General features: G+C 49.7%; 1 protein-coding gene across 1 annotated transcript in view; it reads right to left on the reverse strand.

Moving 5' to 3' along the window:
* LOC138467527 (zinc finger protein 135-like) overlaps positions 1-18,243 on the reverse strand; it is a 312,864-nt gene that overhangs the window by 201,008 nt on the left and 93,613 nt on the right. The window contains exon 3 of the mRNA XM_069607632.1: positions 2,260-2,370. Within this exon, the coding sequence (XP_069463733.1) occupies positions 2,260-2,370 (111 nt within the window). The remainder of the gene's footprint in view (positions 1-2,259; positions 2,371-18,243) is intronic.

The following is an 18,243-nucleotide window of genomic DNA, read 5'->3' on the forward strand; positions in this document are numbered from 1 at the left end:
ATACATTGTAACATACTACTTAGCACACTCAAAGCCCATCATTGAGCACGTAACTGGCTTAGTGAACGCAGACCGCAAAGGCAATTACTACATCTGACCCACAGTTTATTTATTTAAGTTATGTTATGTTATTTTGCATTTATATAGCGCCTTCATTATCATTGGTATGATCTCAAGGCGCTGGTAGGTTGAACACCCTCGGGAACCAAAGTTCAAGTCAGTAGAGAGAGATGGAGAGAGTCATAAGGTGCGTGTGAGCACCGGATATCTGTGCAGCAGTGTTGCATTCCTGTGATAGCTGCTTCTTAGCGGAAGGTGTGGTGGTTGGGATTCTGGCTGCGTTAGGCCAGAGGAGAACGCCTAGGCTGGAGGGTGTGTAACCAGCTGTGTTTTAGATAGGATGATGGGGAGTATGAGGCAGGTGATGGTATGAGAACAGCTATACCGAATGGTGTCATAGTATTGTTGTGTTCTAGTTGAGTGGTGGTGTAAAGGAGAGAGTAAGTGTGGAGATGTGATAAGGTGGTTTATATCTTGAGGTCGAGCACACTCCAGTAGTTCCATGCATTTCAGCCGTTTCAAGCACTCTAGGCCGTTCCATGCACTCCAAACCGTTCCATGCACTCCCACCATTCTATGCACTCCCACCATTCTATGCACTCCCACCATTCTATACACTCCAATCATTCTATGCACTCCAATCATTCTATGCACTCCAATCATTCTATGCACTCCAACCATTCTATGCACTCAACCATAGAAGTGGTTTTTATAACGCGCCTAATACCGTTCCCGAGTTCAGTTTCTAAGCGCGGATCCGGGATTTAAACCTCTGTTGCTATGCGTGGTCTTGCTTCCAAGACCAGCGCATTGCCCCTGTGCTATCCTCCGATTTAGCGCATTAAAGAGTTTACAACCCCTAAGGATTCTCGATATTACCACATCAGGGAGATTTAGCAGAACATAAATCCAACGGTGTAAAACTTAGTAAGAGTAACTGAAAATACAGCTTAATCTTCACACTGAATCTGTTGGTAGTCTCCATGATAATTAGTCTGGCTTCAGAGCTGCCAGAAGCACGGAAACTGCTCTCCTGAACATCCGTGAAGACCTGCTCTCCAACCTCGATTCCAAAACCCCCTGTGTCCTCCTCTTACTTGATCTCTCTTCTGCCTTTCACACGGTCAACCATGCCATTCTGCTCAACCGTCTCCATGATAAGCTGGGTATCACCGGTCAGGCCCTGGCATGGCTGACCTCTTTCCTCACTGATCGACCCTCCCAGGTGCAACTTGGGTCCTTCCTGTCCTCTATCTCTATCCCTTCCTGTGGTGTTCCCCAGGAGTATAACCTCTCTCCCTGGCTGCTCAACCAATATCTGGCACTTCTTTGCTACCACATTGCCGCTCTCTGCCCCAACATTCAGTGCTATGCAGATGACACACAGCTCATTTTCAGGCTCCCTTCCGCCAGTTCTTCTCCTTCTCTCATCTCTGACTGTCTATCTGCTATCCAGGAGTGGAGTGCCGCCAATGACCTGTGCCTTAATGACAGTAAGACCGAGATTCTCCCCATCGGAATCTTCCTCTTTGCTTCTGCTTTCTTTCCTTCTCTCCCCTGCTGAACTCCTGGCTGAAACTGAAACTGCACTAGGCACCTGCCTACCCTCTGATCTCGGGCCCAGGTCCCCTCCCCCATCAGTTGCACACCTGCACTGCCTCCCTGGCAACCCCTGCACTTGAGGACTGTTTTCTGCATCCCTACAGTTCCCTACCAGCACTTGACACCTGATGTCTGCACCTACCCTTGCACTTGCCACCAGCTAGCCGCACCCTTTACTTATTGCTTATTTATTCTAATTATTTTTACGGTCGATCCCATGTACTGCACTGCCCCCTCCCCTTCTCCCCTCTGCACTTTTCCCCTTCCCCCTCCCCTGCACTTGCACGATTTCAATGTCACCTGGCCTAGTAAGATCGTTGTCTGTCTTCCCCCTGTTCGCCCTCCCTTGCCACGTCGTGCCTTGAAACACTTGTGTATAGGCGCATTATAAATGCCATATCATATCATATCATACATCTTATGCTTTGTATGTTGATTTTTAAAACTAGACAGTTTTATGCCAAAAACATGTATTCATGACTTTTCTATAAAAACTGAAATATATAGTAAGAAGATATTTTAGGACAAATGTGTTCAGCAATAGTAGGAAGCTACCATGCACACCTTGGCCGTAACTGACCTGCTTTTCACACTCACTTTTAGAATGATTACTATTTTTCCGCTTCCCAGAGTCATGAAGGTCAGCATGCCAAAGATCCTTTGCTTCCTTTGCTCTTAGTGAAAAGACAGACTTGGCAATCAGAGGACCTGTTTTAAAATAGGAAACAACTTTAAGCAAACTACAGGTCAAGTTCAATGCTGAAAATCACCAAGAAGGTTCAAATGAAGCATAGCATATGAAACAGAGTGTGAAATGACAGGTGACCCGGTTGTATAATATCAATTAACAAGGGTTCCCTTGTGGACACATCTGTGGGATCTTGCCTTTGTTTTAGTTTAGAACTTTCAAGCTATGAGCTGTGATTGTGGCTTTAGGATCAGGTGCCATTGGCACAACTTGGTTTGTGCAGTTCTAAAGGTAAAGTCAAAACCACATGCACATTACCAAATCATGAATATCCATCGGCTGAGCTCACAAGTTGTGCCATGGCAGGAATGAGAAGCTCATCTAGTCTTGATTTTTCGTTTCACTTTGGAACCTGCAATTCTACAAGCATTGCACTTTGGAACTTGCCGTCTTACAATTATAATTAGAAAATTACGAGTAACAGAACGCAAAGAATAAAAACAGGACTAAATGACCTCTTCAGATAGGACATGGGGGAGAGTGAGAGCCCTGCATAAATCTGGTAGTGCCCACAGTATAACCCGAAGTCCCTTCTTGAAGGCCTAAAATTTGATGTTAAATCTGAGTTAAAAGGGTAAAATGGTGTTCATCAACCAATGCTACACTGTTAGCAAATGAACAGGAGATATGAGGTGGATGTGGCTAGCGGCCATGTGACTTGTCGATAAGAGTGAATCAAGTAGTGGGGCTCAAGCGACCCTGGGGGAGGGGACGACCACCTGCCCCATGAAGTCTCGCCTGGGGGGTGGAAGATGGCGGCTCCCGGAGGGCCTTCTTCCTCGGTCCAGAACATCAGATGTAGTGAGATCGAGGAAGGTACATTTCTGGTTTTATAGTAATGACTTGTAAGTCCTGGACTGCGGAAGCCTGCAAGCCGCACTACCTACGAGAAGGGAACTACATGTTGCAACCACATAGCTGTGCAGGTACAGTTTGCAGGTAAAACAACAAAGTTTTCTTGCGAGATGGGGAGAGAGGCTGACAGGGCAAAAAATGGGGGTGCTAAGGGACAGCGCAGACCCACACAGGGGGTTCTCAATGGTACAATGTTGGTGCCGGGCAGCCGCTGCTGCAAACCCACCCAAATCCATAGCAGTTAACCATTGTTTGCACTTGAGCCAGGTCTAAGAGGCAAGAATCCACACATGAGGTATCAGCAGTTTGATCGGGCTCCAGCCAATTAGAGAGCCCAATCCTCTTTCCTACATTGGTGCCCTTAATTTCTTCATCATAGCCCCAATTAGACAAAGGGGACTGGAAAGTTGGAAGGTGAAGACTGTGAGGGGTCGGGAATGAGAGGCAGACACAAAGTAGTAATATTTTCAAAATCATACATCTTTATTAAAGACAAGGGGCCTCATTACGAGGTGGGCACAAAGGGATACCGGGCACCGTTAAGGACATCGGTGACGGTAATCCCTTTGCACCCCATTCCGAGGACCCTTTGCGGGTCCCGCTAAGGCTGCCTGGTTTTACCAGGGAGCAAATAACAGTACCGCAAATTGCGGTACTGTTATTTGCACCTTCCCCATTCCCATTGAGCCCTATGGGAACTCAAATGGGGAAGGGTATTTTCAATGGGGACTTACCGGTCCCGCAAAGGTCCGACTAGACCGGTAAGTCCCCATTGAATGAGGGCAGACTCGGTACCGTTATTGGAGGCAGCCATGGCGCTATTAGCGCCATGGCTGCCTCCAATCTCGGAATGAGGCCCAAGGTGTTGGATAAAGACCTCTCTGTTCCTATTCTAACAAGAGTTTCCCTGCCTAGGAAACTAAAACTAAAGATCAGTCTATAGGCCTGCAGCCCTTAAATGCGGTGGTAACGGTATTACCGCCACATTTAAGGGCTGGCCCTATCACGAGTTGGGTGTTAAATTGGCTGTTTTACCTCCAGCTTTTTTCTGGAGGTGAAAATCCCTGTTTTCGGCGGTATTACAGCCGGCTGTATTAGCCCGGAGTATTAGCACTGGAAATTCCCCATTGGGTCCAATGGACCAATGGACCATTCCTGATTGGGTCCAATGGACCCAATCAGGAATGGTGATTTACAGTTGAGGCCCAACCCGTGATCCGGTGGTAGTACCACCGGACCGGTCGGTGATAGGGCTATTACAGTCAGCGGTATTACAGCCGGCGGTATTACAGCCGGGAATACAGCTCAACTCGTGATGAGGCCCTATGTCTTGTTGTCAAAATGATAACAACTGTCCTTGTATCCAAAATATTTCTGACCCTCACACTAAAATGCACAACTAAAAAGTGTAAGGAAAAATGTCCCTTACGTATGTTTACTCAAAATGTAAGTAACTATAACAAAAATGATTTCTCGAAAAGACAAGTCCTTAGATCCAGAAGGTGGTTCCATTCCCCTGGATTACTTCAGGAAGGATAACACAACTAATGATTCCTTACAGAGGGTTAGAATGTCTCTTCCAAGTAACAGTTTCTCAAATTTAGTAACAAGGTCTCTTTCACATAACTGTTTAAAAAATGGCCCAAGTGTGTCTTCCATACAACTGTATCACAAGTGTCTATTTAACATAAATGTTGTTTCAAGAATGACCCAAGTGTTCCTTTCATACAACTGCACCAGAGATGGTAAAATGTCTCTTTTGCACAACTCATTCAAGAAAGGAAAAAAGTCTCTTTTATACAACTGCATTATAGATGGTAAAGTCTCTCTTTCATACAACTTCTTCTCAGATGGCAAAGAGTCTCTTTTATACTACTGCTTTAAAGATGACTTCTGGGTATGTTCCCTTACCAGGGAGTCCTCACTGGTTTCCTCAGAGCCCCTCGTATACTCTCCTGCCAGGTATCCTTGGACAATGCCTCTTTTCCTTATACACTTTGGGTGGATCCCCTGGTATACTCTTCTGCCAAGAATCTGTTATCCCTCCAAAAGGCTCACTGCCTGATGTGTCCACGTTATCTGGTCTTCTTTCAATATTCCCTTTACTTTTCTTTGTCTTCTAGCATTGCACAGTAACACTCTTATACTGTCTATACTTCCTTGACTTTGGATTTCACTTGCCTCAAGCTCCCGCAATTTGGACCTTTCACATATGAAGACTTGTTCAAGTTCCACTTCTCAACTTCTTCATCACCACTCACTTGCTTAGGACAATGCGTGCTCCAACTTTCCCCATATGAATTCTTCCTTAATGGAGACTTATGCAAATCTGGTCTTTCACCTACATTGTTAGCATTCATTTGCTTATAATCACATCTGCTCCAGCTTTCCCCATATTGACATTTCAGGCATGAGGAATTGTGCCAATTCAGTCTTTTAAATTGACTTTGTCAGTATTCAAATGGCACTTTTAACTGTCTGTGTGCTTGTCGGTACGCCCCGGGATTCCCACTATCTTTGGGCCAACTCACTGGTGTTTCATTGCGTCCCCAGCCTCTTGCACACTGCTGAAGCGAGGTCTGACTGCGAGAATTGCGTCCCCCACTTGGCACACCTGTTTCCAGCTCGTTTCTCGGTCTCGGGCTCACTTGCAGATAACATGACTGCTTCCTGCCTTCAGTTTAGCCGGTACAGCATCTCCGCTGCTGCAGGTATCTTCACGGGTTCTCCCTGGAGCCTGCCACACTCCTCTGGGTCTCTTGCCACGCCGGTGCTAAAGGCTGATGAATTGCAGCCCAGGAGCACCTGCCAGTTTCAGCGCGGTCTGCTCCAGCACATCTGCGTTTTCCTGCTGCTCGGCCTCTCGCTTGGCTAGACTGCGCCTTCTCTCTCCAACCTAATCTAGCTGATTCATCCTACAACAACTAGTCCGCACATGGTGCTTCGAGCTTCTCTCAATCCACATTAACTCCTTGTCCCTTTTCTTCATCTCAGTGCCTCATGCACTATGGGAGTTGGAATCCATAGGATTAATAGAGTTTTTAAGGAGATTCTGTTTGGGATTCTTGCCTAATACAATAACATCATGAATACGAGATATGAGTTGTGTTTTAGGTACTTGTGAGGTATGAATACTATCCTGTCAAGGGTATTTGACAAGAAGGGGGTTTGGGATTTTACAATTGGAGGCACGTGTATAATGATGATGATTCAATTGCACAAAAGTTGTGTGGTTGCCAACATACATTTTGTTGGACAGGAAAATAATGATATACACAATGTTTCTGCTCTTGCACATAGTATGGGAGCGTAATTCCCAGGCCCTTCCTTCATGGTTAAAGTTGGTTAATCGCTTAGAAAGCTGATAAGCCAGGCAATACTCACAAGGAAAGGACATGGGTTGTTTGACCGAAGTCAAACAGTTTGTGGCGGAATGGATTGTAATTGATTCAGCCACAACTCTGTTTGACCTTCAGTCAAACAACTCCAATCCCCTGCCCCCGAAGCAGCCCTATATTAATCCCCCTCACATTGTACCCGGTCACCGGTACTCCTTCCACTGCCCCGCAGAGTCAGTTCCGTCCCTCAAACGTGGGCCGGAGCTGACCGGGCAAATTCAGTTTTCTTTCTATTTCTCTGAGTCCCCTGCTTCCAATATCAAGGAAGCAGGGGACAGACCTGCAGCCCCCAAAGCCTAATATACCAAACATAGGGAGCAGGGGACACCCCCGCAGCCCCTGTTCCTCATGTTCGGTATATTAGACTGCAAACAAATGGTACTACCCAAGTTCAAACAAAACGTCCATACGGACAGTTTTATTCGAACAAATTGGGCAATACCCAAGGAACATGTACTTTGACCGGCGGGGCATTCCACATTGAAGTTGTTCATCTAGACTGTGTGACAAATCCAAGGCGATCGTCACCTCTCCCCAAGGGGATGCCACTCCCTTTGGGAGTAGGGAGGTGAACACATTATGCTTAACACCCCCTTCAGGACTGTGTTAGACGGATCATTTTGGAGGTGACACCCCATTAGGGGACAGAAAAACCCCAGAGAGGGAATTAAGTCATCCCTTCCCCCAGACACTTACAACCTTTATAGAGTAGGTAGGAGCTAAAATGTATGAGAACTCTATAAAACCTTCAATAATCGCTGGCTTGGCTTCTGACCCAAACCATATGCAGTCCTCCTCATGGAAACCAGCAGAACGGCGACTAAACCAACCTCCTAGAGGCACGTCATTGGAGAAACCAATCAGGAAAGAATATCTGCAAAGACTACAGAGTTCAATGATCCCACAGCGCGCACAAAGGGCAGCACGGCAGCCGAGCAAGGATGTAGCACTTCAGAGGACCGAGGCAGCGCCAGAGAGGAAGCTGCCCAGCAAATTCTACACAAAATGAGAGAACGAAGAAAAGACGCAGGCTGACAGTCCAGAAGTTAAGGGAACGAGTAGATACAAACGAGCCAGGCCTACATGAGCTGTCAGAGGACTCTCTGAAAAATTATGAAGCAATAGAACGATTGGCACGGATGTCACACAATTTAGAGCTTCAATGTGAAGATCTGGAGAACAAGTCAAGGCGCGCGCTGAGTTTCTCCTGGGGATCCCTTTGGACAAGATCCATTTGGATAGGATCCACAGTGTGGGACTGATAAAAAAAGAGCTGGGGTCCCGACCGAGGGATGTATTGGCTGCCTTTTCATCTTGTGGGCAGATGGAAGAAAACATTCTGAGGGCAGCATGAGCAGGCACATCCTTGACTATAAATTGCTCGCAGGTACAGCTCTTCCAGGACTTAGCTTTTTCTACTCGACTGAAAAGGAGGCTGATGGGACCAGTCACCAGTATTCTCAGTCAGGAAAAGGTTCAATATAGATTGACTTTCGTTTGCTATTTTCTAGGAAAGGCAGGCAGATTCGAGTGACAACGTGCAAATAAGGCCTTGACACTGTGGCACCGGAAAGCAGTGAGCAGACCAGGACACAGGAAGAAGGGAGCTGTACTACCCAGCAGAGGCAATGATGGGAATGGTCCACAGTGAAATGAGACAATAGAAAAGCATGTGCCCCGAGAGGCTCGTAAAAGTCAAAGGACAAGCCATGCACGGATGGTGGGTGGGAGCTGGAATGTTATTGATTTGGACTTGCAGGGAGGTGCTTCGGTAACTGTTGGGGGGCGGGGCGAGGAGGGAGGTTGATGTCATGGGACTGCTTGGGATCTAAGGGTGTCGGTCAGTTCATCTCGCCGCAGTTGGTATGATCCAATAGTTTACAGTACATGGTCAGGGTTTCTTCCCGTTGCGTGAACCGGCTTGGGTCATTGCAGGGGGAGGAGGAAGGGAGGGGGAGGTGCAGGGTTTGGGATGAGAGGCGGGTTGTGGCGGAGGGTAAGAGGGCAAGAGATACAAAGGCCCAAAGATGGAGTTTTCATGCTGATAGAGGTGAAAGTCAAGAGACCAGGGGAGCTTCCCAATGGGAGTTAGTGATAAGGAACCAAAGGAATGAGAGGGATTTTCTACGTGCAGAATCTATTCATGGGCTTTAAAGTCACCTCATACAATATTAGAGGGCTGAATTCATCAGCAAAGCGAAGTAAGTTGGAGCATTTCTTGAGGCTCCAAGAAACCCACACATGTAGGAAGGATAGATTGTGACTTCGGATTAAGGGTATCCACAGATGTTCCAGGCTAATGCAAAGGACAAAAAGGCTGGGGTTTTAATAGCATTTAGAACCAATCATGATATGGTGATTTTGGGATCCAGGGAGGATAAGCTAGGAAGATATCGATTTGTTAAGCTCCATATTGGGACAGAGATATATACCATAGCAACAGTGTATGCACCTAATTCGGGACAGGATTGTTTGCTCAGGGCCACATTGGCGACGTTGGAAACCTTTACGGAGTGATATGTTATATTAAAGGGGGATTTCAACAAAGCTTGGGATACAGCGATGGATAGAAGTGGTGTAGGGTATGCACCTCGGGGCACACAGTCCCAACAACTTAAAGAAAAATTCAAACATTTGGGGTTGGTAGATGTGTGGCTTGCCTGTAAGGGTAAGAAAGCGGGATTCACATTTTATTCACATCTCCATAGATCCCAATCGAGTTTAGATAATATTTCGGTCTCCTCCCGACTGGTGAGACGAGTCTGCGAGTATCACTAGGGGCGATTGCGCTATCCGATCTCGCTTCGTTGTGCGCGATGTTAGAGATGACATTCAGGTGAAAGGGGTTATGGCAGCAGGTATTACCAGAATGGATTCTGACCAATACAGTATCCTCAGTTAAGAAAGGGGAGAATATTCCGAGCTATTTCAGTGAGAATATGATGGAGGATACCTCCCCGAGTATATGCTGGGATGCCTTTAAAGCGCTTAAAAGGTTGAAATTATTGCATGTAAAGCCCTGAGAGAAGAATTGAGTCGGCAGTTTAACAGGATTGAAACAAGTCCCGATTTGGAGGCAACGGCAGGAAAAAATAACAAACAGGAAGATTAGTTAAGGGAAGTAACACTGCCGGCACGGGGGTCGCACTAGAGTCAGGTTGGTGCATTATCAGGAAAGCGTTCAGATGCACTTTGATGATATGTTCCCAAAGTCTAATAATCCAACAATGTCCCAGTATCAGTAAAAGGAAAAATAAATCCCCACCACTCAGTAACGAAGGAAAGAGAGGGTGTTGGCAAAGCACACCCGAAATACTGCTACTGAATCCCCTGATAATCCACACATTCAAGCGAGGAGCGGAGTAGCTGTGGTGCTTCGGGTGGGTGTTCGTTGACAGTCTGCGAAAGGCAGCTGAAGCAGGAAGAGTCCGTTCCGCGACTGCCAGCCGAAAAGGTGCCACGAGAGGCTGTAGGAAGCAGGGAGAACAATCCAGTAGCGTTCCGTGTCAAGAACCAGGAGGTTACGGGACTGCGCATGCGCGAGCCGCGCATGAGGAACTAATTGCGTCGGCACCCGGTGGCCGCGGTAAAATATCCTGAGAATACTCCGCTTTGAGAATTAACCCGACCTCCAAAAGCATCAGAGCAGTGGCGGACCCATCCAGGCACTACCAGCTGCAACCTGGGGCACAATCGGACCTGTGAGCGCGAGAATAGTCCCTGTGCCTGCCAGCGCGAGACTCGCCGGCATTGCTGGGCGGTTGACAACGACTCCTCCGCCCCTCCCCCCCATGGGCTACAGTGGTCTTTGAGGCCCCGGGGAGCGGGTGAGCCAGGGACATCCGTTGACGGCATTGCTCTGACACCTCCAGACTGCTGCCCGGGGCCCCTCCCCCTGCTGAGCTCCCTGCTTGGGGAGGCCGACGAGTACCCGAACCGCGGGCACGGCCGCTGCCGACGTTCGGCGCCAAGGCTGCAGTGACCCTGGGGAAGAATCGCCGGGTTTGCACGGCAACTGGACACCGGCAGTGCGCTGGGCATCTGGACACCGACAGCGGGGGACATCTACGCTGTGCTGCCTGATCCGGCAGCGCAAACGGAGGCGAGGTACGCACCATGGAACCGGAGCCTCTCCGCCCTCCCCCTGTCCCCCCATCAGCGAGACTGCAGCACCTGGGGTTGAGCCATGACACGAAAACAGGCAACGCGGTGTTGCGCTCCCTCAACGGCGCCAACGAGGTATGTGCAAACTCCCCCCCCCCAGCCTGCGAACAACAGGATACCGACCCGCATTAAGGAGGCGCCGCACCCTCTTTTAAAAATAAAATCAGAGGTCCACCTGTGGGGGGCACAGAGCTGTGGGGACAGTGGATGCTCTCCTCCCCCAACAACACAAGCACCCTGAACTGGTGACAACGCCTGCAGCTCCCTATACAATCTATCTGGGGCCCAGAGAACTGGCAACAAGGTGGCATCTGTGGGCTACGGCCGTGGGGGGGACGGAGGCCCCTGATGTAAGGATCACAGCCCCACAAGCATAAGGAGCTGGACAGATACTCCACTGGGGGGAGATAACTCCGGGTGTGACCACGCATTGGGGTAAACCCCAAACTCTACCGACCATCCCTGACCAGGGATCCTTGGAACCGCCAATGACAAGAGAACTCGGTACTACCCCACAATTAACACAATTAACAGCCTCCAGGGGCAGTACTACTCATAAGGTAGCGCGCACAGCGGGGGGGCGCTGGCTGCTGCCATCCACACGCCACTCACGAAAAGAACATAGCCTGGGCTGAGTGCACGGCCCTTGGGTGGGCGCACATGCGGATGCCCTCCCTGTGGGCCCACGACCCTCCAATAAACACAGCGGGCCAACCATAGCAGGGATTTGCTCCCAGCGGCCAAAGTAATCCCGCCGACACTCCTGAACAGGGACAGAATCGTGAAAGATCGTCGTCCGACTAACCCACCCCAATTCAGACTTCACAATAACCCCCTGGGGAGCAACAATACGATCCATCCGGACTTGTCGCCTCACACAAATCCCTGACTCCGCCATGGGCAAGGACAAGGCTAAGAGGCAAACCCTACAAAGCAAAATGAAGCTCTACACAGTGGAGGCCCCCCCTCGCCTGGAAATGCAAACCCCAGCGGAAGTGGATATCGGGGAAGCAGCTCAGGACCCCCAACTCTCCCTGAGCGACTTAATGAAGGCAATTGGGGACTCGAGAACATCGCTGGAACTCAAAATTGGAGCAGTCTGCACGGAAGTATCTCTCCTACGCCAGGATCTCCGCAATCTATCGTCTAGGGTCGGAGAAGCAGAACAAAGAGTTTCGGACACAGAAGATAACGTCCGCCAGTTGGAACAACAACTCGCCATAATTGCCCAGACGGTCAACCAACTAGAATACCGAGCTGAAGACAGTGAGGGCAGGGCACGACGCAATAACCTCAGGATTCTCGGGATCCCGGAGAAAGAGGAAGGCCCTAGTGTCGAACTTTTCCTAGAAGACTGGCTGACTCACATCTTTGCCCCCAAGAAACTGTCGAAATTCTTCTCTATTGAAAGAGCACATAGGGTACCCACTGGGCGACCTACCCCAGGAGCCCCGCCCAGAACTATAATTGCACGCCTCCTTAACTACAGGGACCGAGACGCCATCCTCCAGATGGCACGGGCCTCCGGCCCAATCACATACAACGGCTACAAATTAGGGTTTTATCCGGACTATACTAAAGAGGTCCAGAGGGCCCGCCAGTCGTTTGACTCTGTTAAGAAGAAACTTCACTCTCTGTCAATTAAGTTCGCCCTCTTCTTCCCGGCGTTGCTCAAGGTCCACCACGAGGGAACGACACACCTATTCCACAACCCCAAAGAAGCATGGGATTGGCTCGAAACACAGATCCTTAATGGCCCTGCGGCCCGACGCTCGGCCTCTGGTCCTTCCGCTCGCAAACCCGGGCCTGGGCAGAACTCGCCATCTCTCACTCCGATAGGCCCCGAAACAGAATCACCAAGACACCCCTCCAGGAATACCACAGAGAACGGATGAGGCCTGGGCATCACAGTACTGAAGTTGCCATGAGACACCATGGAAACTACACCACTGCGGCCACCACCGCCTTGACACCGCAGTTTCAAGCGCAGTCCAGGTAACTCCACAGGAGCTACCACCCTAGGTCGGGTCATCCCAACGAAGTTTAAGTTCACCAAGTTATAAGTTCAATGTTTGGGCGACAGGTGCTCCCAGTTGGGGGGGAAGTGCAGGCTGGGGGGAGTTTTGGGGATTCGAGGAAACGGAATCACGAGAAAAGAAAGCTGGAAACCGACGAAAGCAGGCAAGGCAAACAAACACTATTTTGGGCCAGGACCAGAGACACAAGTATCTGCCAGTCTTCAGGCACTCCGGTGCGAGGCGGCCCCCGGAGGTCCCCCTGAGAGGAAAACGACATACGCCCCCGGGAAAAATGCAACAGCCACTAATCCTCTCAGATACCCCAACAAATAGACTCACGCAGACAGGATGAACTCCAACAAAGTGACAATACTGTCCTGGAACGTCAATGGCCTCGGCTCCAGCATAAAGCGGAAACTGGTGCTCCAGTACCTAAACCGACACTCTCCGGACATTGCCCTCTTAAATGAAACGCATTTGATAGGCACAAACACCAACTTTTTCAAAAGATCAAACTACTCGAATATCTACCATGCCGGATTCACGAAAGGAGCTAGGGGCACAATGATACTCGTTCACAAGAGAGTCCTTCTCCAGGTTAGGAAGATCAGGGCAGACCCCCAGGGCCGCTATGTGCTGATGCTGGCGGACATCTGGGGCGAGAAATGGGGCCTGGCAGCACTCTATGCCCCCCCCCACGCTGACGAAAGAACTGCTCGCCGAGCTACAGAACTTGCTTTTGGAGGAGGAGGCTGATATGTGGGTGCTCGGAGGGGACTTTAACGAAGTAATGGACATCACAATCGACAGAACCTATAGGAGAGCTGGAACACGTCCCACCTTCACGCCGCTCGCCACGTTCGCCGAGACCTCAGGAATGGTGGACGAATGGCACACACTTCATGGAGACGAGGCAGGGTTCTCCTTCTATTCAGGGGTCCACAAATCATTCTCCAGGATCGATTAAGCCTTCATCCCCCGCAACATAACCCACAGGCTTCTCAACGCTGCATTCCTCGCGAGAGGAATTTCGGACCACTCCCCGCTTCTTTTAACTCTCAAGAACTCCTCCTGCCGCCCGGATCGTAATTGGCGCCTAAATACATACCATCTCCGTCTTCCTGAAATTGCGGAGGAGCTAGAAAAGAGGACAGCAGAATATTTCGAACTTAATGAGGGCTCGGTGGACTGCCCGATTTCGATCTGGGAGGCATACAAAACAGTCCTACGAGGGGAGGTTATTTCCACGGTCTCCGCCTACCAACAACGCCAAGTCCAGAAGGTCAGGGAAGCAGAAGCACGCGTCCTGGAGTGTGAGCGACAAACCCTTATACAAAACACCCAAGAAGCAAAGGAGGCGATTCTCACGGCGCAAGACGCCCTCAGTAACTTGTCCCTAGACAATGCACGAACTGCTCACCAATTAGTCCGGAGCCAAATATATGAAAGGGGCGACAAAGCTAACGAGACTTTGGCCTGGTTGGAGAGACGCGTGCAGAGCAGGGGACACGTTAGGGCAATCAGATCTCCGGATGGGACATTATTGACGGAAGACTCAGATATCGTCGAGGCATTCGCCACCTATTACAAAAATCTTTATACCAAACCCACTGGGAATCCATCAGTTGAACCCTCTCAATACCTCGACCACATCGAGATTCCGATACTCCCGCAGCACCAATCAGACCTCCTGAATGCTGACATCACTGACACCGAGGTGCAAGATGCACTGGCACAACTCCAACCCGGGAAAACTCCGGGCCCCAATGGGTTCCCAACAGAAACGTGGAAGTGCCTCGGTAGCATGCTACCCACCCACATGCACCGCATGTTCCTACGCAGCAGGGAAATAGGAGCACTTCCCCCAGACCTCAGGAAGGCATACATAGTTGTCATACATAAGCCTGGGAAACCCCCAGAGGAATGCGCCTCCTATCGCCCGATATCCTTGATCAATGGCGAAGCGAAGGTTCTCGCCAAAACACTCGCTAACAGACTACTGCAAGTGATTGAGACCCTAGTCCACCCGGACCAATGTCGATTTATGCCCAATAAATCAACTCGGATGAACTTATGCAGGGTCCAATTGGCGCTGTCCAGGGCAAAGGAAATACCAGCCCCACTCGCCCTCCTGGCGGTGGACTTCGAAAAGGCGTTTGACTCTGTGGGGTGGGATGCTTTGTGGGAGATCATGGCTAGGATGAACTTGGGGCAGACATTTATATCCTGGGTAAAACTGCTATATGCATCCCCGGAGGCCACGGTGAGGGTGAACGGCAGGTCCTCCAAATCATTCCCCCTCGGTAGTGGCACGAGACAGGGATGCCCGCTGTCTCCACTCCTCTTCCTCCTGGCCATCGAGCCACTAGCGATTGAGCTTAGAGCTAACACCAACTTGACCGGTTTCGTCTGGCCAGGAGGGGGAGAAGACCGCCTTTCGCTCTATGCGGATGACCTGCTCATATACCTCAGTAACCCGAATATCTCGTGCCCGGTGGTCTCCCTCATACTCAGGGAATACCAGCACTTTGCAGGCCTAAAGGTTAATGAGGCCAAAACCATTTTCTTCCCGATTCAGGGTGGCGAGTCTGCGATCCCGGAGACCTGCCCATATCACGTCTCTATCAGGGAACTCAAATACCTGGGTATATGGCTCGACCCGACGATTGATGGGTTCCCCCGACATAATATACAACCAGTAATAGAGCGGTTCAACAGAGACACCCCCCATTGGCAATCTCTCCCCCTATCGCTGATGGGCTGGGCCGCACTATTCAAAATGATGACCCTTCCCAGACTGTTGTATGTCCTCCAGAACGCCCCATTCCCCATCCCCTGAGAAACCTTCGCACTCATTGACAAGAACCTGCGCACACTGCTATGGGGCGGGAAACAATCCAGGATTGCCCTTGACACGCTCCAGAGATCGGTGTGGGAGGGAGGCATCGGCTTACCTTGCATACGCACCTATTACTTGGCCACACAGATTGGAGTAGTGAATGACTGGATGCACGCAGACCCCACACTGCCACACATCCGTATAGAGCTGGAGACCATGTCCACGCTAACACAGCTCCAAATCCTCTACGCCACCCACGACCAACTCCCGGTGCTGCCCAAAATGACCCACCACATCCGGCGCGCTTGGCGGGCTGCACACAAACTAATCGGCTGGGAAGAACAGCCAACACTGTCGCAACCCATATGGCACAATGCGCTCCTCCCGGAACTAGTGAAAATGGGCTCCTTCGGTCACTGGCTGACAAAAGGAATACACACATTAGCACACGTAATACAAGAGGGTCGCCTCCTGAGCTTTGAGACCATGCGCGAACAATTCGACCTGGCACCCATGGACCGGTTTCAGCATGCGCAACTGTCCCACGCCATCCGCGCCCAATTCCCCGACATGACGGTCGTACCCCCTTGCTCTCCCATCAAGACCAATATTCTCCCGCAGCACATCTCTTCTAGGGTCACTTCCACTCTCTATCAGGCCCTTAGCTCATTCGGGGCTGCACAACTCGACGGGCTAAAGGCAAAGTGGGAAAGGGATCTGGGCCCCTTGGAACCTGAAGATTGGGTAGAGGCGTTAATGTCCCCCAGAGAAATTGGGATAGAATCCAAGCTCAGACGAATAAAGTTGAGGATCATCCATCGTTCATATCACTCACGCACTGCAATGGCCAGATGGGGTGGAATAGAAGATGGGACATGTGTTCGATGCAAAACTGAACCCGCCACCTTCTACCATATGATATGGGACTGTCAGGCGATAAAGGCCTTCTGGGTGGGCTGTGTCAACACAATCTCAGCCGCTCTGGCGACACCAATTCCCAGGGACCCCAAGATGGTACTCTTGGGCATTGGGGGGGAAGAAGACCTGTCCAAATATGAGAAAATGTTTTTGGCAATTGCGTTGGGGGCAGGCAAAAGACTTATTGCGGTCAATTGGGGATCTGCCGATCCACGGAGCCTGAACCGCTGGAGTAATGAGCTGGACAGGTGCGCAACCTTAGAGCGCCAGATCTATAATGCAAGGGGCTGCCGCCGCAAATTCGAAAAAATATGTGGTAAATGGCTAGATGCTCAATGAGCCCTGCGGGTGGGGGCACACCGGTAATGCTGCTAGCATTGTTTGCCTGCCTTGTCCTATTGATGTCTTTCGGTCCTCGGCCCCACGGGCCCTGTTGATATGGACGATTGCCTTCAACATGTATACTGCTGATTCATGTCTTATTCTTGTACGTCTCTTTATGTTATGTTGTTTAAATTCAATAAACAGAGTTATAAAAAAAAAAAGAACCAGGAGGTTACGACAGAGACCAGGGGAGCGAAAGAACAGGTTAGGAGCAGTCCGGGTCAACAGCCGTAACAATCGATAAACAGTACCAGAGAAGGAGAAAGAGTCTCAATCCAGAAGTCAGGCGAGGGTCGGAACCAGGTAAGCAGGATTAAATCTCAGGTGATTGTAGAGCTTTGACAGATTTGGGTACTGGCCATTCCAAGATCGCACTGATTTTTTATTGTCTCATACGAACCCCGTTGCTGGTGAGGTCATAACCCAAGTATTCCACCTCTGAAACGTGAAATATACATTTCTCGGCCTTTACGAACAGTTTGTTTTCTCTTAGACGTTGGGGCACTGTTTTAACATGTATTTTGTGTTCCGTTAGATGTTGTGAATAGACCAAAATGTCATCCAGGTGGACCACCATGAACTGATCAAGGATGTCATGGAATAGATTGTTCATAAACGCCTGGAAGGTGGCCGGGGCATTACAAAGCCCAAAGGGCATTACCAAGTATTCGTATAGACCGTAACGTGTTTTGAAGGCGGTTTTCCATTTGTCCCCTCTTATCATACGGACGAGATTGTACGCCCCTCTGAGATCCAGTTTAGTGAATATCTTTGAGGATCCCAACTGATCAAGGAGAACAGAGATCAGGGGAAGGGGATACTGGTTTTTTACAGTAGCTGCATTCAAGGATAGTCAATACAGCGACGTAAATCCCCCTCTTTCTTCAGAACAAAAAAGAGCGGGGGCGCAAATGCTGATTTTTAAGGACGAATAAACCCCATGGACAGAGCTTTGTCGATGTATTCTTTGAGTACTGCATCTTCTTTGAGAGTGAGTGAATACAACCTCCTGGCTGGTACCTTTATCCCGGGTAACAGGTCTATTGGACAATCATAGACCCGATGTGGGGGTAGCGTTTCTGCCATCCCTTTATCGAAGACATCCGCATAGTCTGCATATTGGGAAGGCACCACAGACACAGTATTATTTGAAACGGCTCCGATGTGCAAGCATGGGGACACCAGTGCTCTAGCAGGACTATCTTGGCTGATTCCAAGCAATGAAGTGCATTGGGTATTACAGATGGCGGAAGGAAA

This window comes from Ambystoma mexicanum, chromosome 4q (assembly GCF_040938575.1).
Source record: "Ambystoma mexicanum isolate Mex_15411 chromosome 4q, UKY_AmexF1_1, whole genome shotgun sequence".
In the NCBI taxonomy this organism is placed as follows: domain Eukaryota; kingdom Metazoa; phylum Chordata; class Amphibia; order Caudata; family Ambystomatidae; genus Ambystoma; species Ambystoma mexicanum.